The 21,982-nt window shown below is 46.5% G+C and overlaps 8 protein-coding genes across 8 annotated transcripts; 5 read left to right on the top strand and 3 right to left on the bottom strand.

The window, feature by feature from the left end:
• Window positions 1-90: 90 nt before the first annotated feature.
• On the bottom strand, window positions 91-3,212 carry EYB26_002855 (uncharacterized protein; the record flags this gene model as incomplete). Its single annotated transcript, XM_054262160.1, has 14 exons — window positions 91-512; window positions 584-747; window positions 805-825; window positions 885-1,290; window positions 1,344-1,769; window positions 1,827-2,032; window positions 2,085-2,122; window positions 2,182-2,292; window positions 2,348-2,464; window positions 2,522-2,757; window positions 2,808-2,906; window positions 2,962-3,035; window positions 3,086-3,133; window positions 3,196-3,212. 14 exons carry the CDS (start codon window positions 3,210-3,212, stop codon window positions 91-93), a joined length of 2,385 nt encoding a protein of 794 aa, XP_054118135.1.
• A 537-nt stretch (window positions 3,213-3,749) lies between these two features.
• EYB26_002854 (uncharacterized protein) lies at window positions 3,750-10,631 on the top strand (the record flags this gene model as incomplete). The annotated part of the gene is made up of 10 exons (XM_054262159.1): window positions 3,750-4,061; window positions 4,117-4,510; window positions 4,567-6,292; window positions 6,347-7,155; window positions 7,210-7,623; window positions 7,675-8,048; window positions 8,101-8,397; window positions 8,463-8,906; window positions 9,302-9,617; window positions 9,682-10,631. The coding sequence occupies 10 exons, from the start codon at window positions 3,750-3,752 to the stop codon at window positions 10,629-10,631; spliced, it is 6,036 nt and encodes a 2,011-aa protein (XP_054118134.1).
• A 246-nt stretch (window positions 10,632-10,877) lies between these two features.
• EYB26_002853 (uncharacterized protein) lies at window positions 10,878-11,537 on the top strand (the record flags this gene model as incomplete). The annotated part of the gene is made up of 3 exons (XM_054262158.1): window positions 10,878-11,154; window positions 11,214-11,318; window positions 11,377-11,537. 3 exons carry the CDS (start codon window positions 10,878-10,880, stop codon window positions 11,535-11,537), a joined length of 543 nt encoding a protein of 180 aa, XP_054118133.1.
• Window positions 11,538-11,768: 231 nt separating this feature from the next.
• On the bottom strand, window positions 11,769-13,532 carry EYB26_002852 (uncharacterized protein; the record flags this gene model as incomplete). Its single annotated transcript, XM_054262157.1, has 3 exons — window positions 11,769-11,856; window positions 11,924-13,098; window positions 13,155-13,532. The coding sequence occupies 3 exons, from the start codon at window positions 13,530-13,532 to the stop codon at window positions 11,769-11,771; spliced, it is 1,641 nt and encodes a 546-aa protein (XP_054118132.1).
• Window positions 13,533-14,073: 541 nt separating this feature from the next.
• On the top strand, window positions 14,074-15,849 carry EYB26_002851 (uncharacterized protein; the record flags this gene model as incomplete). Its single annotated transcript, XM_054262156.1, has 5 exons — window positions 14,074-14,161; window positions 14,230-14,538; window positions 14,602-14,646; window positions 14,707-15,062; window positions 15,118-15,849. The coding sequence occupies 5 exons, from the start codon at window positions 14,074-14,076 to the stop codon at window positions 15,847-15,849; spliced, it is 1,530 nt and encodes a 509-aa protein (XP_054118131.1).
• Window positions 15,850-16,812: 963 nt separating this feature from the next.
• On the top strand, window positions 16,813-17,905 carry EYB26_002850 (uncharacterized protein; the record flags this gene model as incomplete). Its single annotated transcript, XM_054262155.1, has 3 exons — window positions 16,813-16,876; window positions 16,944-17,638; window positions 17,702-17,905. 3 exons carry the CDS (start codon window positions 16,813-16,815, stop codon window positions 17,903-17,905), a joined length of 963 nt encoding a protein of 320 aa, XP_054118130.1.
• Window positions 17,906-18,006: 101 nt separating this feature from the next.
• EYB26_002849 (uncharacterized protein) lies at window positions 18,007-19,893 on the bottom strand (the record flags this gene model as incomplete). Its single annotated transcript, XM_054262154.1, has 5 exons — window positions 18,007-18,090; window positions 18,164-18,180; window positions 18,256-19,217; window positions 19,274-19,673; window positions 19,740-19,893. The coding sequence occupies 5 exons, from the start codon at window positions 19,891-19,893 to the stop codon at window positions 18,007-18,009; spliced, it is 1,617 nt and encodes a 538-aa protein (XP_054118129.1).
• Window positions 19,894-20,238: 345 nt separating this feature from the next.
• EYB26_002848 (uncharacterized protein) lies at window positions 20,239-21,962 on the top strand (the record flags this gene model as incomplete). Its single annotated transcript, XM_054262153.1, has 2 exons — window positions 20,239-20,362; window positions 20,425-21,962. 2 exons carry the CDS (start codon window positions 20,239-20,241, stop codon window positions 21,960-21,962), a joined length of 1,662 nt encoding a protein of 553 aa, XP_054118128.1.
• Between the last annotated feature and the right edge of the window lie 20 nt (window positions 21,963-21,982).

The following is a 21,982-nucleotide window of genomic DNA, read 5'->3' as shown; positions in this document are numbered from 1 at the left end:
GTGCACATTGATGAAGAACGAACCATAACCGCACTGTTGTACACGCCCCACGAAAAGAAAAGAAAGCATGCAAGCCCGCAGCAAGTGCCTTTAAGCATCCAGCATCATCATTTCATCGTCAATATCATCATCAAACTCATCAGCCTGTGCACCGACTGCACGATTACCCCCATCCCTCTGCCGAGCAGCAACAGGTTCCTCCCCTCTCTCGACTCGCTCCTCTTCCATCTTTCGTTTCACAATCTGTTCCTCTAATTGCGCCGGAGTCCAGCTAGATATACCCTCATGATCTTTGGCCCTGAATGGTTGCGCCATTGTTCGCAAGAAGTTCTTTGCCGTGGCAACGGCCATATCCGTACTGAGATTGACTTCGCTTTCGAGGATGTTCTGACTGATCCATTTGGGGAGTTGCGATCGTTTGCGGGCGAAGCGTTTGTCGGCTAGAACCATAATACCATAGTCATCTTTGCCGCGGATGACGCGTCCTAAGCACTGGGACGCATGCCTCATGGCTGATATAAGTAGATTTGATCGTTAGATTCGACAGCCTCATGAGTGCTTGAACATGGATGATGAGACTCACCATCGAAAGAAAGAAAGTCGTTCTCTCGGATGCCGTAATTTTCTCGAAGGAATTCGAGACGTGCTCTTAGGATACGCGACTCGGTGTACTGGAAGGGAACACCTATGCAGATAACTGCACGTCCATACTGATGATCGAAATCGACTCCTTCTGCCACTTTGCCTCTACTCAGAGTTAGTAGTTTGGCCAAGTGACTATGTTGTTAGCATTCTTTAACGTACCGTGCGACAGACATCAAAATACTGTTCGGATTTGTCAGCCTCGATCTAGTCTTCTCGGGATGGGATAGAAAGGTACATACGCTCCACGGCCATTACAACATGCCGTCCGATACGTCTCAAGAGCTAGAGATGACTCTTGCGCATCCGGGGTTTCAACCAAGATCAGCTTATAATTCCAGATCATGTCCAATATACCCATGCCGGACCAAACATGCAATGTGGACTCCATATACAAATAAGATGGGAAGAAGACCACGATGCCATCAGGTACGATTTTGGCAAAATCTAGCAATAACGAGCCAAAATTGCGCAAATTGCTTGGATCATTTCTTGTTTGGAAAGATGAGGATATTTGTGATTGATCAGATCCTCTGGTGACTATCATCGGAAGGAAGGACCGACGGGCAAGAGTCATAGTATAAGACTCTTGAAGCACTGGGGTAAAGTTGAGCATTTTGGGGAACATGTCGAGAGGAGTAAGGGTACCTTGGAAGAAATTAGCAAAATTATAAAGCAATAGATAGAGCCTCTGTAGTTACCGGATGTCACGACTATGGACGAAAAGCGTTCCACGACAGGTCGGAAAGCAATAGCAGCATCTAGACACGCAAGGTGTAGCACGGGATTAGGAACTGTGGCTGCTTCGGACTCAAATGGCTCTAGAATTAGCAGAAACCCGCGGTCGTAAGTGCTGACAAGTGTTGCAAACATTGCTACTTCCTGAAGAGGTTGATAATCTTCAATATTCATGAGCTCGAGCGTACGGACAAGAGAGGTAAGTCTTTCCGAGCAGAACCTCAAAGGCTTTGCCTCGATAAAAACTAGCTCACGCAGATGTTGTAAAAAGCTTGGTGTTGTCTCACTGATGGTGTGAGTGACTTTCATTCGTGTCATGAGATATTGTATGAATCTTTGTAAAAAGGCGATAAAGTGCTCGGCGCGACGAATGTTTCCAGGGACGGCCTCTTCAATTGAAATTAGTGACTTACACTTATTGATGCGTGCTGGAAGTTACAACATACCGCTTAGAAGATCTTGGGGCAACACAGGATTTGACATGATCAAATCTTCATCTCGCGCTTCTTCGGTAGCTTTCAGACCTTCGACGAGTTTCGTGTACTCGGACTGTAATTTCTCCGCGTCTGAAGACTTCATTTCTTCAATCTTTCGCTCAAGATTCTTGGCTCCTCTCGATGCTTTTCGCAAAGAATCCTCAGTCAAGTCGATGCTAGAAAGTTTTTTCAGTACATAGTCAGAAATAATTAGTTGACGTGTCCCACCTGAGAGATTCGATAGCGACGTTATCGATATTGTGAGCCTGGAGGGTCGTTAGAAAGCAGGCCGTGAATGTCCGGGGGATTTTTGGTTCAAGCACACCTCGTCAAAAACAACAATACAATCTTTCGATAGCTCTCTTGAAACTCGTTCTGCAATCTTGGGATCCAGAAGATAGTGATAACTGTAAATTATGACGTTGCAGTATGGCAACTGATGGTGAAGCGTCAGCGTAATACATCTTCAAATACAGGAAATATTGACCCACCATTCGTCTTACTGTGAAATATGGACATGTAACTTTTTCTTGGCAGTACCTCAAGAGATCACCAAATGTGAACACACCTGGCTCAATGAGATTATGCGGTTCTAACAGATCCAAGTTCTTTGATCCGAGTCAGTGACTTATGTTGCAAATTTTGTCATATAATAGAGAACCAACATCATGATACGTGCAAGTCTCAACATCCTCACCGCGTTCCTTCTTTTGGACCACAAAAGAGGCAGTGAGACTCCTGCATCGAGCATCGACAACCGCTCCACTCTTTTCGCGCTTTACAGATGGATGCAAGCATAAGTTCTTTCGACTAGAAAGCCCAAGTCCACGGAAGTCCTCTGTATAGCCTAGTTGTGACGCTCGATACTTCATAAGAGCTTTTAATTCATGGAGAGCCTTGTCTTTTTTATGTCAGTTTTGAACGTGCAATCTCTTGAAGTGGGCGAAATACCAATCTCACTCATGGTTCGAGAGCAATATATAAGTTTTCTGGAGTCGCCATGATGCTGTTGATAGGCGACAATAAGTGATAACAGGGTCACAGTTTTTCCTTATCCAAATATCAACTATCGGCGTAGAGTGATGGTGGGCTCCAAAGTTCTTACCAGTGCCCGAAGGCATCTCAAGCACACAGTGTCCGCTGGCATCTAGTGCCTTTTTCAGGTCGCACATATACTGCCTGATGATATGTCAGAAATTTACTTGCTCAGATGGAGATTTAAGACAAACCATTGTTCGGGATAGATCTTGGGATACGGGAAGAGCACTTCAAGCTCACTGGAGATAGATATTTTGATCAGTAAAAGTTGATTATTTGTCTAAAGACTGGTAGAGCTAACTCTATCTTGAACCTCATCTTGGCGTCAAGATGATAGTTCAAGACGCCCGTATTCTTCAACAAGACCTGATCCGAGAAAATGAATCAAAATGGATGACAAAGGTCCCCTGCTGTATGATCTGGAGGTAGCAGTTTGTGTACACGACTAAAAGGTGGTATAAGTTAAATCGCACGCCTGAGGATGAGGTCTGACGACGAATTCCTGATGGAAGAGATGTTGAAGAGAAAATATCTGAGATGGAGAAGTGACGTTGGGATAAGAATAAGCTGATAGGGCCGTGACTAACCTAGCCTAATCAGGACTAGTGCAGCGCGTAGGCGGACGCCAACGCACGTGACGTCAAAGCCTTCCCCAAGCGGGAGCCCGCAGTGGTAAGAGCCTAAAAGAAAACATGACTCTGTTTTATATTGCCTAACTTATTCTCTGGCTTTATATCAAAGGAAGCTGGGGCTGCATATTATACTTAAAGCGTACAGCTCCTGTATATTTGGTCAACTCTTGTGCATGCGGAAAGGATATCAGTGTGGCATCGTTGCGTCCTCGGACCCCGCACGATGAGCAAGAAATTCAAATCGCAGGCCTCCAGTAGCCGCGCTGCTACCAGCGGGCTTGGAGGCTTTACCAATACATTTGGCGGATTCTCAAGTGCTACAGCCTCACAAGCAACCGCGCCCTCGTCACTGTCATATGTGGCCGAGCCTCCGGATCTATCCCGCATCACAGATCCGAACCTGGTGGTGGCGTTCAAAAGTCTGACCAAAAAGGATGATATTACCAAGACTAAAGCACTAGAAGACATCAAAGAGACAGTCTTGAGACTTGGGAACCGTAGTGAAGATCTCGAAGAAGGATTCCTGGAAGCTTGGGTATGATCGTTTGTTATAAGCTCAATGCCAGATATGATAGTAACAGAATTCGCAGACCAAAGTATATCCACGCAACTCAATAGAGAATGCTCGCAGAGTGAGACAACTCGCGCATACCATCCAAGGATTGATCTCGTCACTTGCTGGAAAGCGAGTGGCTCGTCATCTCGCAAAGGTAGTCGGTGCTTGGCTAGCAGGGCTGTACGACAATGACAGACTCGTCTCGCGCTCAGTAGTGGAGTCAATTTCACAAGTATTCCCTACCGATGAAAAGAGAAACGGTCTTTGGAAAATCTTTCAAACTTCAATCCTGGAGTTTGTTGACGATGTTATCCTTCATCAGACTGTTTTGACACTAAGTGATGAGAGGATCGTAAAGCCGGATGATGCTGAAGCCAAGTACGCAAGAGTCTCAGCTACTGCGATTCTATTGCTCAACCGCATTTTGAGTATGATTATCGAAGTGATCAAAAAATACTAAATTTTGCTAATAAAACTTTTTTAGGCACCACCTCGCCAGAGCAGATAGCAAAAGATCGGTTAACCATCCAGACCATCCTGAACAGCAAAAATACCTGGTCTTTCACTCACCATGCGGACCCATTCGTCCGAAGATCAGTCTACAATCTGCTTCGTTCTTCCCTAGCACAAGACATTGAGGATCTGGACTGGTGGATCATCAGCAACAGCATAATATCACAAGCTCTACCAACCCCTCAGCTGGGATCCGCCACTGAATTTTCTGAGACCTTACTCCAATTATCGCAGAACAGACCGCAAATATGGACCACGGATTTCAGTGGAAAGACCGACTCCAGTAAAAGGTTGCATCAGTACATCAAAAAAGGATCTCAGGGTGCTACTGAACTATTTTGGACAAATTTGCTTGATCTGTTGCAAACAATCCCAAGAGATATAATCAGCCGCTATGGATCAGAAGGGGGCAACGAGTCATCTGATATTGGAATCTCGCAAGCAAAGGCCTTGATGAACGATCTGTTGACAGGCCTGATGTCTAGGGATGAGCCTCGACATAATCTCAAAACAGGATGGGCTGCTTATTACGATATAGGAATCTGGCTGTCAACGCTTATAGCAGAGACAGAAAAGAGTGAATTGGTCACTGAATACTTGACAAAGATTTTTGACCCATATGTGAACGGCAACGGTGAAGATCAGTGGATATTACCATCTTCCATCGCCTCTGCAACGTGCAACGTTGCTTTTCTGAGACTTACGAATCATGGTTACGAGAAGGAATTGAAAGAAGCATGGGAGACTGTGACGCAAAATGTGCTACAAGCAGTGAAACTATCTTTACCAGAACAGTCAAAAGATTTCAGGTCTTCCCAGGACGCTGTATGCACCAAAGCCACGCAGTATTTCAAGCTCGAGGCAGCAGTTCTTTCCAATTTGCCATCAGAAAACACAAAAATACCTGATATGTTCAAGGAAACGACTTTACTTCTGTTGAAAGGCTCATTGAAGGTGCTTCAGGCGCGAAATGGAAAGCCCTACGGTGCAGCTGCAGTTGTGGAAGAAGCTATTCGTTATGTTCCAGAGTTCATCAAAGACTCTGAAGAAATTATTAATTCCCTCAAGGACGCGATTACCCAGCTTTTACCAACTCCATCTGCAGATAGAATCATGTCGATTATCCTCATGTGCAGTGACTGGGAAGGGTTCGAATCTGTGTTTGATGCCTCCCTCGAATCAATGACGGAAGCGACTATGCAAGACTCAAGTGGATCTGCACTTCAAAAATTGCTTTCCACTGTTGATTTCCAAAAAGTTCAAGAATCATCACACTTTATTTCGATTGTCTCATCGAACGTTGAGAAGGCCATCGCAGGAAACTCTTCACAATGGCCGTTTGTCTTCTCAGTGATTGAAAACAAAACAGTGCCCGGTGAAACGATCGACCAAATAGTTATGGTTCTGGTACACGGTTTGTCGTCGGATGACGAGACCATTGTTGCTACGCTTTCTGGGCTGTCGAGCCTTGAAGGACAAAAACCCGAAGCCCTTAAACGCCTTAGAAACGGCAAAGAAGGCTCTAGGCTTGTGTCACGATTGCTCTACCTTACGGAGTCACCGATCGATGAAATAAGTCAAAAAGCCGAGCATTTGGAGAAAACGATGCGAGCAACTGTATCTGCGGATGTTACCTCAGCGTCCACGCGTGAGATCTTAAAGCAGGAATTGCACGAAGTGGGACCGCAGTCATTGTCGTAAGTACTTATCGGGTCTATCAATAAGTGCTGATACTAATTTCTCGCTTCTAGTGTTGCTGTGTTGTCTGGCATGGCCCAGGATCTACTTCGGAATACGGAGGCTAAAGATCTTGGAACATTGTTGGCAGACATATTTCCATCATATGAGCTATGGAAGACAACTTTGGAACAATTTCTGAGACTACCCATCAGAAATTCCACGTCAATTACCAGTCCATTGGCCGGAGCCGTCTATCTCGTGAACAACGATTCCGTGACTGGCCGTCTGGACTTAGACGGTATACAGAGAGACTCTGATGGAGCATCATCGGCATCCCGGTTAACGACATATGTTGTGAACATTCTCTCTTCACCAGATGTGCTTGTATCGCTCGGCCGCAAGCAACGCGAAGCCTTGTTTTATCACTTACCTCTTGCTCTGCAATTGATCGATGATGATGCTAGCATTGAAGGCTCGATAGGATTGATTGGACTTAGTCTCACAGAAGATAGAGACGAGGCTTTGGAAACTGTCAGCGAGGGCCGTTCAATGATAAGAAAATGGATTCGCCTGGACACTGTATCGGAAGACCTGTTAACTTTATGGGACCAGAAAGTTGCTGAATTAGATAATACATCACCCGAAAGTTATCGAATCGGTCAAGCATATGCAACAGTCAAGTCAGAGGCAGATCCCACCAAGTCTTCGGATGATCTTATGAGCCTCGCGAGAGAGGTTAGAAAGTATAATCCTATACGTGCGGCCGCTGAGCTGGCTGTATGGGGCCCGGCTTTGGCCTCTTCGGCATCCGGTACACGCTTATGCAATGAATTGATTGCAGATGCCACTGGCTTCAAGCCTGGCCGGAACCCCTCCGAAGGTAAGAAGAATGCTGGTATCCCTGCTTACCAATCTTAATGTTAATCGAGTATAGGCCCTAGAAGTATCGTTCTCCTCAACATCCTTGCCCAGAGTATGAGGGAAATTCTAGACACAATCCCTACACAGCGCATGGTCTTTCTTGTCAAGAACCTTATTCAGGTATTACAGTCCAGCTCAGATTCAACAAGCATCAGAACAGAAGCATTCAAAGCCCTGTCGATGTTTTTGAGACCTCTTTCCGAGATATATGGCTCGCACTGGATGGAGTCGATTGAAGCATTGTGCAGTACTTGGAAGGAAATCGGTGGCGGAGATGCAGGATTACCAGTTTTGCATTCTTCTCTGAGACTTTTTGCTGTGCTCAGGGATTTAGTGAAGAGTGACGCCAACGACGATTTGGTGGACGCATGGAAAGATTCTAAGCAAGACCTCTTTGAAAGTCTTGTTTTGACGCTGGATAAGCTGGGTATGTTAAGCAAGATTCATGAATGGGTACGCCTGTAACTGACAAGAGTAGACTCTACAAGTGCCGTTTATCTGCCCCGAGATATAACGGCGGACCTATTGCGCCGCGAACTCGTACTTGTTCCAATAGAGTCTCTGTCAAACAAGAATGATATGTTCTCGTTATTGGCGGTCGAATGCAAAATCATCCAGCAGACAGCATTCGAATTACTGCATCGCTATATCCCACAAGCCCAAGAGCAAGTGTCATTTGATGTTGCCTTGTCAAAGACGACGGTCAATCTCCCCGATGAGTTGTTGTCTTTGCTACTTGAGGCTCCTCAGGCAAATCTAGTTGCTACAGTGAGCGATGCGAAGACCTTGTTGAGAATCAGGGCTTATCTGATGAGCTGGAAATTGGTTTTTGACCATTTTTCTTCGAGTGCTGTTAGTATCTTCTCCCCTTTCCCTTCAAAACGATAAAACTGACCCATTGTAGTCGCTCCCCGTTCAAGAAAATTACGCAGAAAACATCAAAGAGCACCAGATTCTGGCACCATTGTTAGAGTTTACTTTTGACTTTCTCCAAAAGTCCTATGGGAAACTCGTTGATGCATCGAAATTCGACATCCGCTCATGGGAACCGATTGACGAGCCAAGTGAAAGGGATACACAGTGGCTTCTGATTCACCTCTATTATTTATCACTCAAGCATCTTTCGTTATTCACCAAGAACTGGTGGATTGACAGCAAGAAGCGGATCAAAGGTCCTGTCGAGACCTGGACACAGAAATATGTAAGTATCTCTCTATCGAGTTCTGATAATGGTCTAATCGTAGTCACTAATATAACGTTTTATAGATCACGCCGTCCATCATTGAAGACGCCCTCACAGGAGTCTCAACCTGGATCCAGACACAAGAAGACGACGACGAGCGCCCACTCACCGTCAAAGTCTCACACCGCACCGCCGAGCTCGTCGCCAGCATCCCAGTCGACGAAGACTCTCCACCCGTCGCAATGGCAATCTCATTACCACCTGCCTACCCACTCCATCCCGCAATAGTCACCGGCCGCAGTCGTGTTCTAGTCGACGAAAAGAAATGGCGCAGCTGGATGCTTATCATCCAGGGAGTAATCATGTTCTCCAACGGCAATCTTGTGGACGGCCTCCTTGCTTTCCGTCGAAATGTCCAGGGTGCTCTGAAGGGACAGAGCGAGTGCGCTATTTGTTATTCAGTTATTTCGACGGATATGCAGACTCCTAATAAGCGCTGCGCGACGTGCAAGAATGCGTTCCATTCGGTATGTTTGTTCCGGTGGTTTAAGAGCAGCAACCAGAGCACATGTCCTCTTTGCCGAAACAATTTCGTGTACATTTGAGGAGCACGGGTTGTGTTCTTGGAGGATTAATGAATGCTCGGTTTTGCATCTACGAAAATGTATAGTAGATAGATAGACAATAGACACCTTCTAGAGAGGAATATAAATAGGAAGGTAGAGCTTGGCTTGTAGTAAAAATAGCTCTGTTAAAAATGGATTTCTGTCTGTACCTAACAGTTCTAACTGTTTGAACTGTGGGGCTAAATACTTGATACCCCACCGAAAGATCAAAGACTCACAACATCACCCTTCTTCCATGTTATATCATAATGCCATGGAAGAAAAGCATGACCGCATTAACATATGGACCTGAATAGATCGTACTAAGCATGTCAGCAAACCAAATACCCAATCTCAACACCCTCCGGCGCGGCGGAGGGGGTCTCAGAGGCCGTCTCCGTGGTCGAGGAGCAGGGGGTCGCGGTTCAGGCGCCACTACACCAGATGAGGAAAACCATACTAGAAACAACACTGCAGCTGCAAAGGATAATATTATTCAAGGCACTGACAATGATGCCAGCGTCTCGAGGTTGAGTGCCGTGGAGTTGGGGTATCTGGATGATGTATTTGCGCGGGCTTTGACGGTGGGAGGTGGAGGGCCGGGGTCGAGGAGGTTTCCTATTATTAATAGAGGTGAGTACGCGCTCGAGTGGTAACTTGTCTTATATGGCTGGTGTGGCGCTAATGTCGTTTCTAGGTACATATGTTAGAACCACGGCAATTGACGAGCTGGTCAATCGCTTTCTTGATGAAGATGGTGCACAGCAACCCACAAGGAAGCAAATAATATCTCTTGGAGCGGGCTCAGATACTCGTGCATTTCGAATATTCAGCAGGAAACCGTCAACTCGGTTGGTATATCATGAACTTGATTTTTCGGTTAATACATCGGCCAAGATCAAGGCGATTCGTTCGTCGCCGCTTCTTCAGAGAGCAATACATGCCTACAAAGATGATACGACAGCAAGAGGAAATGAGCAATACCTTGCTGGTGATTCTTTGCATTTACCAAACTATCATATTCATCCCATCGATTTACGGAGTCTAGCTGCCAAAGCAAGCCAATCCTCTACAAGCCCGACAGAGTCTGCCACGAATGACTCGCAACAGTCGACTGAAGACAACAGCACTTCCAAAACGGCCGAAACAAACATAAGCCTCCCAGGAATAGACCCAAACCTCCCAACCCTCCTCATCTCCGAATGCTGCCTCATTTACCTCTCCCCCACTTCCGCAGACGCCGTAATTGACTACTTCGCCCAAACCCTCTTCCCACCTACAACGCCCCTGGGGCTAATAATCTACGAACCCATCCGCCCGGAAGACCCCTTTGGTAAAACAATGGTCTCAAACCTCGCTGCGAGGGGGATACAATTACAAACATTACACAAATATGCATCTTTACCGGCAGAACGACAACGGTTTGTGGATCACGGATTAGGCACGGGCCAGGGAGCGGCGGATATTGATTTTATTTGGAATTGGTGGATTGGTGAGGGTGAGAAGGAGAGGGTTGCGGCGTTGGAGATGATGGATGAGATTGAGGAGTGGAGGTTGTTGGCGCAGCACTATTGTGTGGCGTGGGGATGGAGGGATAGTGTTGATGATGGTGTTTTTGGTTTGTGGAGGGAACTCAGAAGCGAGTGATGGTTGTAAAGTGAAGAAATAGAACGTAGTATGAAGAATAAATATGTTATGGGAACGGCCGGGATTGATCGTATGATGATAACTACCGTAGCTATGTACTGACGTCATCATTAAGCTATTTGGAGCTCTCCCCGCCAGAACTCGTCTTTCTTTTCCATTCATTCACTTTACAACTGACTGTTGGCTCAAGTACATCTCGCAATCTCATTTAAGATACAATAGTTACTTAATTCTGTACCAAAAAAAATGTCCAACTCCTTCGCTGCCCTCCGCAAACAACGCCGTGACGAACTCGCAAAGCTCGCTGACCAACACCTCCAAAACGACCTGCAAGAATCAGACCGCGACACCCTCAAAGCCGCCGCCGCACGAATCTCAACCTGGACTCTGATTGGGTCTGCAGTCGGAATTGGATTTGGATTCTACGTTGCGTTTCGACTCAGGAGTGCGCGAAAGACGATGTTTGAGGCGTTCAAGGCGCAGCAGAAGCCTGTTAGTGTTGTGTTTGCAGACGGACGGACAGGTATGTATTCCTTTCTGTGTGTTAGAGGTTGGGAATTGTACTGATTATGAGCTAAACAGAGAGCATTCCTGATATTACGCCGTTGCTGACACCATCTGCCTGGGGAGACTTTGCGACTTATTTCTTCGCTTCGGCCGGTGGACTGTTCCTCGGCGGAGAGCTTGGTATGTCCTTTTAATCTCTTTCTCAAGGAGGAAATAATTAATTAAATTACTCTTGCAGGTTTACTTGGAGGCTCAGCCAGCGCCAACCGCAGCATTACCAAAGATCCTGAAATGAGGAAAAGGATAGAAACTGCATTCCGAAAGTTCAGAGTGGATGTGTTGCGCAAGGAAGCCGATGAGCTTGATCGGGCCGATAGCGTGTGGGATAAGATGTTTTGATTGAGCCGGTAATGGTCGGCATGTTTCGTTTCTGTGTTTGAACTTCATTTATGTCTACAGAGTCATGCTGAAAGAATATGGATTGTAATACTAAGGAACCCAGGTTGATAAAGCTGACAGACAGCTTAATGTCCGTGAAAAATTTATTGATATAGATACAAGTAATCAAATATGCCACATCACAACCATGATGGGCCTATACAATGTTCCCTCTTATGGTCTGTCAAGTCTTCATTCAAGCGCAAACTTGAACTGAACGCTAGGAACGTCGGAGCTATTCGCTGGCATGGTGAATGTCAAATTCCAAAATTCAAATCCACTAATAAACCAAAAGAGTTAGCAGTGGCACCAACTTGGTAATCAAATACAGATGCACATCGACTTACTGGATAATATTGCAAGTTCCGCCCACCAAACCACAGAACGATATCTCAGGCACTGGATCAACAGTACCGCCCACAACCTCAATCTTCAAACCATTGACATCTTGTAGTCCAGTAATATCTCTCTTCGACCCCAACGGATTTGACGCAAGAACAAAAGTAAAGCTGCTCTTCGCGTCGCCAAGAGGATACGTCAAATTCAGCGCGTACGGAGTTACTTCTGCCTTCAATGCAGTTTCAGTAGGATACAAATTGAAATATCCAATTGATCCGCCTGGACGGATCCATTGAACGACCGAAGGGCTGAAAGACCTTGAGTCCTCTGAATAACCACCGACGACACTCTGATTGAATGAGTCTGTGCCAATTGTCAAGTTTGCGGATACCCAAGTCGTAATGTTGCGAGGCTCGTAGTCCGCTGGAGGAGCGTATGTATGTCCGGAATAAGTATGCTCTCCAGCGAAGGACTTGAATCGTGAAATGACACTATCCGAGATAAGGCTCTTGTGGAATTTAGAGAGCACGGCGATGACAGGCGCCAATTGGAAATCGTCGGAATGCGTCATTGTGGAAATCGGGGAGCTGTAGTGCCAGACATGTTCCTTGCCAATTATTGCCCAGATCCATTCTGACATGATGGCTACATAGTTGTTCATGTCGTAGCCGTAAGAGCGGTCCCAGGGACCGGCAAAGTTGCGCATATTGGGGTTCCAGAGCAAGGATTCGTATTCCCAAATATCCTGAATTACGCGTTTGGCGTTTTGGCCAATAACAGATTCCGTAGATGACAGGTATTTCGCTGCGATCGTAAGGGCATAAAGTGACACACCGGCATATGTTGGACCATTGAACTCGGACAGAGTGTTATTGAGATTGAAAAGATCCAGGAACTCCTGTGCCCATTTGTCTCCCGAAATAGTCATATTCGAATCGTTCAGTTTCAGTCCTGTCCAGGAGCTGGCCACGGTTCTCATTATCCAGGCATTTGAGTAGGCTGGATACAAATTGTCATGATCGACACCACCAACACGGTAGGTGTCGCCGATGGTATTGTTTTGAAGGCTTTCGAGGATCAGGGTTTGGACATTGGTTGGCAATAATTTTCCGAACTCCTCGTAGATAATGATCAATGCCGTGCCAATAAAACCTCTCCAGTTGGGGTCCCAGGAATTGTAGATCTGTATTTCATATAATCAGAATGTGATAATCTCGGAAACGGACTGGAATATTATACATTTGGAGCATACGCAGGACTTCCGACAGTTGGCTGCTCAGGATACACGGTATAATCACCGTACCACTGTACCGTTTCATTCTTCTCTTGGTCACCAATGACGTTCTCAATAATTTTTATAGCCTCCTTCACGTCGTTTCCGCGATTCCGCTGCAGGAGCCCTATGGAATACCACACGGTTGACCGGGTTTCATGAGGACCGGCGGCAAGAGGGTAATAGAAGTTGCGCAGATATGACACCTCGGGGTCGTAAATCTGGTCCTGGAAGGACATGGATTGATCGAATAGAGAACGTGCATCCTGGGTCAACTGAACTGAGCGCACAACATCGGCGCTCAAGAGGCCGAGGCCCAAGATCCAATTGATATTAGGTAACATGTCTTAAGGGGTTGATTTTTGCTGTGTGACATCAAAGAGAGATTCTTGCACAAAGGACAGACACATGTCCATCTTGCACTTATATTGCTCATGTGCACCCTCGCTCGTATCAACATCGTCGATAGACAGCATTTTCCAACCCCGCCTCTGTACGCCAACCATCTCTTCTGGTTCGAGATAAGATCCACATACTCGGCATGTTATCCGAATTTGTTTTTCTGTTCCGCCGCGTTGGAGCACCGCTTGCACGCAAGAGGAAATGTGGGTTATAGGGTTACTCAAAATTATTTTGAGGCAAAGAAAATAGCTCGGCTAATATTCGGCTAAATCCGGTGAACCCGGTCCGGTGCTTATCGGGTGGGTCGATAAGCTATCGATAAGGAGGAGCGGCATGCACCTTCCCTTTTGGGGCCGAGAGCACGTTCCTTCCTTTTAGTACCGTCTGGAGAATTAGCTTCATAAAACATGGCTCATCCCCTCAATCAGATCTCTTGTTTCTGTTACGACACTGCAGAGGTCCTTATACGGAATATCATTAGTCATGGCGGAGTATACTACCAAAGACCCCATGGTCCAGGCCAAGGGTGAGCCTGACATGAACGCTGACGAGCTACGACTGGCTCAAATGGGTATGTTTGCTATAGCTTCGCCCAAAATATCAAATGGGAAGTAGTCGCGTGCTGATCGACTCTGGAAGGCCATACCCAAGAACTCAAACGTCATTTCAGCATCTTGTCCCTAATCGGCCTCGCTTCTACGACTACCATCTCCTGGACCGGCCTTGGATTGAGCATCGTCACCGAAATCAATGCCGGTGGACCAAGTGCTATTATCTACGGCTTCATTCTCGTGACGATTCTGCAAAGCTTTCTTGGAGCCTCTCTGGCCGAGTTTGTGTCTAGTTATCCGACCGAGGGTGGCATGTACCATTGGATTGCCGCTATTGCTCCAAAGAAATATAGTGCTTTTCTAAGTTTTGTTACGGGTTGGCTGACTGTTTGTGGTTGTAAGTGATAACCATAAGCACATTCTGAAGATTGTCAAAATTCATGCTCATATTCTGCTATAGGGATATTTACTACCGCCTCAACAAACTTGATCTTTGCGGACGTCGGTACGTGACATGGGTAGTCCGAGTTACTCGAAAAAGATCTTCTGACTGACAAATTAATAGTCCAAGCGCTTTACGCTCTCTATCACCCTGACCTAGTTCTTCAGACATGGCAGACTTTTGTTATCTATCAGATACTTAACTTGTTGACAGCTGCCGTTGTTCTTTTCGGCAACAAAGTTATTCCAGCCCTCAACAAGTTCTCTCTATTCTACCTACAGATTGGCTGGTTGGTTGTATTGATCACAGTGGTGGCATGCGCCCCCACACACCAGAGTACCGAATTCGTTTTCAGAACTTGGATCAACAATACCGGCTGGAACAGCAATGTTATTTGTTTCATTACCGGCTTGGTCAACCCTTTGTATAGTCTTGGTGGACTTGATGGTGTTACGCATATTACCGAGGAGATGCCTAATGTACGTGCTGGTCCCCTTCCCATTCTACGTGAGATGTGTACTAATACAAATTTAGCCCTCGCGTAATGCCCCACTTGCAATTGCCATTACCCTAACAATCGCATTCCTGACTGGTTTGACCTATCTCATTGCCCTAATGTTCAGCGTTCAAGACTTCGCTGCTCTATCTACCACCAATACCGGTCTGCCTCTCGCCGAATTGTTCTATCAGGCAACACAATCAGCCGGTGGCGCGTTTGGCTTGACATTTATCCTATTCGTCGCACTCGGCCCTTGTGTTATTTCATCCCAGCTCTCTACATCACGAGTCCTCTGGGCCTTTGCTCGTGATGGTGCTATGCCTTTCTCTGATATCTGGGCAAAAGTGAGCAAGCGTTTTGGAATTCCATTCAATGCGCAACTGTTGGTTGCTGCTGCCAATGCAGTTTTGGGCTGCCTCTACCTCGGTAGTAGCACCGCTTTCAACAGCATGCTTGGTGCTGCCGTTACTATCAACAATGTCGCCTACTTGATTCCCATTGCAACGAACATGATCATGGGCAGGACAGGAATGCACAAGGGTGTATTCCACATGGGAAAATGGGGCTGGCTCATCAATGGCGTAACCGTGGCTTGGCTACTGTTTGCAATTGTCTTCTTCAGCTTCCCTTACAGCATGCCTGTCACAGTGCAGAGCATGAACTACACATGTGTCGTTGTTGGAGGGCTGCCTATCTTGATTTTGGTGTGGTGGTTCTTGGGTAGTAAGAAGTACAAGGACAAAATCGCTCGTGCTAAGGAAGAATAGACGTGGCATTCATAGGGGAGGATGTATTAAGATGATTCTCATACTGAGGATAGCCTCATAGCTAGAATACCTTTTTATGTGCTGCACAGCTGCAGACAATACTCGAAAATAACACTATGCATTTAAAACAGAAACCTGAATTTCCTGTTACAAGTACAGTGATGACATTCTACATTCGACCAGTGTGCAAAAAATCGAGCTATTTTGAGCCCATCGATAATCATCAGCGAGAAGACGTCAAGGTCTTATTACAACTAGGTAGAAATAGCCCTCATAATCAAAGACTTGCAAAATTAACCGAGACGAATCTATGAAATCGTCACTAATGCAGGGACCAAGAGAGTGTTGGCATGACCTAAAACGAGCCTCGTTCGATCCACAGCAACTGTACCAACTCCACAAGCCAAGTTCCGGGATGATTTCATTCAACACATACTAAGGCATCACCTGTCGCGTGGCCTCCCCCTCCAGATGTGGGGAGGCCACGCGACAGGTAACATAATTCAGATCTTCCACATGCTAAGTTAGACACTATGGGGACGGCCCTGTTTCTCCGGTGTCCTCGACTGATAACTTAGGGCTGAGCAACAAATGCCGGGTTTGCCGGTTCGTCCGGACCCTACCGGTCTGGATCCTTGTGAGATCAGCCCTGTCAGCAGTCTCGGCTTCAAGAAATGTAAAAGTCATTGGCTGACGTTGCTTCTTGAGAATTCGCCTGATTTAGTTGACATGGCTGGACTGAAGAAAGAATCGTAATGATTTGGTAATTTCCGTTGTGGAAACTGAGAAAAACAAATATAGACTTGGATTCAAAGAAAATCACATCTTCATTTTCACTTCAAATATCATAACTTACAAACAAAACAAAATATCCAAGTTTTGTTTTTAGAAAGACGAGCAAGAAATAGCGACTCAGCTTTATTACATATTGGCCGTTATCGTGAACCTACTGCTACCGACAACATGCGCCTGATCATTCGAGAAACACAAGACCAAACAGCACAATACATTGCTGATTATATAATTAGTAAGACCTTCTGCGTGTTTTGAAAAACCACAACATCATCAACATAGTCTGAGGCTGACCGCAACAGAACGAATCAATGCCTTTGCGCCCACAGCAGAACGACCTTTCGTCCTCGGACTACCTACAGGTAGCAGTCCACTAGGCATATATAAGGCCCTCATCGAAGCATACAGCCAAGGCAAAATCTCGTTTCGCAATGTGGTGACGTTCAACATGGATGAGTACGTGGGTTTGCCGCGCGAACATCCGGAATCGTATCACTCGTTCATGTTTGCGAATTTCTTTAGTCATGTTGATATCGACTCGAAGAATGTCAATTTACTGAACGGGAACGCGCCGGATTTGCGTGAAGAGTGTCTTTCATACGAAGCGAAGATCAAGGCTCTTGGTGGAATTGAGCTGTTCCTTGGCGGAGTCGGTAGCGATGGACATATTGCATTCAATGAGCCTGGTTCGAGTCTGGCTAGTCGCACAAGAATCAAATCTCTAGCTCATGAGACCATTGTCGCCAACGCGCGCTTTTTCAATAATGATTTGAGTCTGGTGCCGCGGATGGCTCTCACGGTGGGTGTGCAGACAATCATGGATGCGAAGGAGGTGGTCATCATTGCGTCGGGAACCGCAAAGGCGCCTGCTATCCAACAAGCAATTGAAGGAGGTGTTAGCCATCTATGTACGTTGTCGTGTCTGCAGCTTCACCCCTGCAGTATGGTGGTTGTGGATGAGGATGCGACTATGGAACTCAAAGTCAAGACGGTGAAGGTAAGACGGACTCTTTCTTCTTATCCTGATAAGGAATCAAGTAACTGATCTCGATTTGCATAGTATTTCACGAGTGTCGAGCGAACCATCCTGCAACAAGGTCTAGACGACGAACCCCCCAAGAAACGCGTCGAACTCACTCTCGACACTAATATATCAAAAGTCCCACTGGAGGGCGACCTGACTCCAGACAGCATGTCATCTCGCATCGGAGAACAGAAATTCTTCGTCCACAGATCAGCTACCATCCCATTCGCATTATCCTAAATTCGGTTCTTCATTGACATTAGGTGCCGGCCAGTCAGTGTACATCATCTGCTGAAGGCTAGACCGGTCAAAGATTTGCCATGACAGGTCCATCGGTGCGCTCATTGTGAGGTCATCATAACTATTTTGCTGTTGTTGACGGAAATCTGCCGAAGCAGGTGTGTGAACGTTAGTGAGGCTGAGTTCTAAACGATTTATGAGTTTGTCGCAAAGGCTGGGTTTGGTTTTGTTCATTCTTTTTAGCATTTCAAGATGTACTCTGATGTTTGTGAGATCTATAGACCGGAATATTATTAGTTTGTTTTTGCTTTCGACTTTTGAACTAGAAAGTGGAAAAGTGTAAACCTTACCATCAGGATCACCGGCCCCTCCTTCAATACCCTGGACAACGATGAGCGCTGCCCAAGTGATCATAATCAAGTCCCAATTAGACCAGATCGAGTCATCATGCAAGTGAAGCTTGAGCGTCGCGCGGGCCGAGAGAAGCAATTCATATTGCTCTTTTGGCGTAATACTCCACAGGTCACAACCCCTACCCGGGTGATATATAGATAGAACTACCAGTCGATGGAGGACGTATTGACGAAAAACCAGCTTCAAATCCTGATCAGAGCCTTCGAGACCCTGACTAAAATCAACTAGCCATTCGTCTAGTTGTCTGGCCCAATCTCTGATAACAGCTGCATCCACGGCGGTAAAGTTATTACTCAAAGTCACTGTTGCTGGCGGTTGGTCTGTAGTGAAACAAGACCAAATTGTCGGTAATCCGCGCCCAGTGAAATGTGTCAGTCCGGTACGCATCATTCGAGATAGTCGGTAGAGTTGGTCGCGAGGCGAAGTTCGAAGACCTGGAAGTGGTGATTCAATGGGTATAACGGGGCAGGAGAGATGTAGGGAGGCATGCTCAAGGTCGATGATTTGTACCCCGCTGAAAAGCTTGCGCCATTCTCGTGAGGTCTCGTCAATATGTGCGGGACAATGCTCAAGGATCAGCCTGTATGCTATTGATATCCATATACCAGTCTCGCGAACGGTCGCTTCTGTGAGCAGCCCGGCAATGACAATGCCGAGTACGGTCTGAAACGCCCATTCCTCACTGTCTACTGGTGTCTGACCGATTTGACTGCTGGGGATGCATAGTTGGGCGATTGCGTTGCATAGGATGGCGAAATAGTGCGGCGCTAGGTCTGCCATATCTGGAGGGCCGCGCATACTCGAGCAATATAAAATCGATGCTAGAAGGATAGGCTGTGGCGCAGAGAATGTTTGCCTGCGGGGCATAAAATGAAGGCCTGGCATTCGATCATGAAACCTGTAGTTACGATTAGCTTGAGTTCCTCGGATGTAAAACTTTTTGTTGAAACCCACGAGAGCCAAAGGTCTCTAATGGTGTGCCTTCGCCATATTGCGCGCGGTACTGAGCAAGGAGCACTCTGGAGAACCACTACAGCATCCCACAGTGCACTTAAGCTGTTGAACTCGTCCGATGTTTCTTCCTCGTCATCGAATCCTTCATCATTGCCGCCATCTATAGATTCCAAGTTCCCGTTTGATCCTTCAGACAGACCCAAGGTATCCTCAATAATTTGCAGCCTACGTAGAACATCTGTCTTGAAACCACCTTCTCTAGAGCCATTCTTAAACTCTGGTAATGTTGCAGCATTTGCACGAGGCACAAAAATACAAGGCATGCCGGACCGGCGACATCGACGACACTCGTTACTATCGTCTTCGACGAGACATTTCATCTTTTGCCGCCGGCAGTTAACTGTAACATGTCTACTTAGTACTAGTAACACATCATTGGACCCTGAGGTAAGGAAGGAGGACTGACTGCAAGCCTTTCGAGCCCTCTGCTCTGAGCCATATTCCTCCTCCTGGACGTGACGTCCATCGCTGTATTCAACACGAGAACGCTTGTTATTGGTGGGCATGTCTGTCATTTCGCGCGCAGAGCTCAATGTCGTGAAGCTCTTGTGTAATTGCATCTGGGGTCTTCCCCGGCAAAGTCAGGAGATGTTCGGACGATGTCCGAATAAAAAGTGGAGTCTCGGCCACTCCGAGTTTCCGACTCTCTAGGGAGAATGCGGAGCGATTAGACTTCCGGTGATATCCGGCCATCACCGGCAATTATGGCCGCGCATTCCGAGTATCTTCATCTTTCTCACAATTGGACATTAGCACAAATTTACTACAATGTAACTCTTTCTAGTCTAGAAGAGGAACTCAAGACATGGTGCCTCGCAATGTTTAATCAAAGAATATAGCACTTCGACGACCTCGCCATGTGCCGTGGAACTGAAATACCTTAATCACTGTCGCTATCGTTGGTAATGTCACCCGTTACCAATGACCACCAAACCGGCTTACTGGCGCAAGCCCAGCGTATTGCTGATGAATTCAACTTCGGTCCTGAAGATGTCCAGCGTGTGGCAGGTCATTTCGTTCGCCAAATGAGTGAGTCTGATACTCGTCAATCTCTAATGGTGCTGTGTGAAGGATTGCTGACGAACTGCCAGGAGATGGCCTCGTCAATAACCGCGCATGGCAGCTCCCAAGTTTCGTGACAAGCGTGCCGACAGGGGCGGAGAAGGGTACCTTTCTAGCGGTTGACCTAGGAGGTAGTAATTGCAGGATATGTCTTGTCAATTTGCATGGCGATTCTACCTTTACAGTGACCCAGAGCAGACACAGGGTACCACCCGAGGTCATGGTGTGCCAAAGCTATAAACCTCTATTCGATTTTATTGCAGGAAAGATTGGAGATTTCCTCGTCGAGAATTCAGCTTCTGATGCCAAAGGCCACAATGGCATACACGATCAACGCGCTACACCATACAGATTAGGATTCACATTCAGCTTCACCTGCGAACAAACATCCCTCGCGAGCGGAACACTCATTCGCTGGGATAAAGGCTGGGATATTCCGGAGGCAGTGGGAAAGGATCCTTGTATGATGCTACAAGAGGCTATCGACAAACTGGAATTGCCAGTGTTGGTCACGGTGCTCGCCAATGATAGTGTTGGCACGCTCTTGACAAGATCGTATACCGCAGGTCAGAAGAGTTCCACACTGGCTGCGGTGATATTCGGAACGGGCACGAATGCCGCATATGTTGAGAAAATATCTAATTTAAAACGACTCGGTACGGCAAGGGGAGGCACAGGCCAGATAATGGTGATAAATACTGAATGGGGCTGTTTGGATGACAAAATGGAAGTTTTACCGCGGACTCTTTATGATGACCAGCTTGATACGGAATCGACCGATCCTGGCAGCCAAATGTTTGAAAAAAGGATCTCGGGAATGTATTTGGGTGAGCTCCTGCGGCTAGTACTTGTGCAATTGGTGCAAGGGGGTGCCTTTGAGATGAGCGTTAATAAAGAGTCAACACTGCTCCAAAGACAGGGGGTTGATAGCTCTTTTTTATCCGAACTTGCAATTGCAGGTAGTGGTTCCCGAGCTTCTACTCTTGTCGAAAACCATTTATCCGCAAAGAATGTCACGATAAGCGATGTGCAAGCCATACAAGTGCTCTCTACTGCTATTGTACGCCGAGCAGCACGACTAGCTGGAGCATCATTGGCAGCTATCCTAATACAGAGTGGTCGACTTGAATCCTCTTTAGCACAGATGAAGTATCCCGACGCCCAGATTTCAGAACGCGAAGCTTCAGCCACTACGAATACACCTATTTCTAGCGTTCAAAGACTTCGCCTCAAACTGAATTCGTTATTGCGCCGGATCATCAAACTATTCGCCCGCTTGAACTTGTCTCGACAAAAGTCTCCATCGGCTAGTATCCTCCCACGTTTTTCCAAGACCGTGGAGCCTGATCCGGAAAAGTCGATTATTGATATCGGTGCCGATGGCTCACTATTTGAGTTATACCCAACATTCGAGGCCGATATTCGTGGGGCACTTCAAGAGGTCCAGGAAATCGGACAAGCTGGCGAGAATAAAGTGCGTATAGGCCTTGCCAAGGATGGATCTGGTGTCGGAGCTGCTTTAATGGCGCAAGCAGCGTTTGAAATGGAGAAAAGAGAAGAACAATAAGGCATGTATTATCATAATCA

The sequence above is a fragment of the Talaromyces marneffei genome, chromosome 2 (genome assembly GCF_009556855.1).
Source record: "Talaromyces marneffei chromosome 2, complete sequence".
Taxonomy (NCBI): domain Eukaryota; kingdom Fungi; phylum Ascomycota; class Eurotiomycetes; order Eurotiales; family Trichocomaceae; genus Talaromyces; species Talaromyces marneffei.
This window is presented reverse-complemented; position numbering and strand designations above follow the sequence as displayed.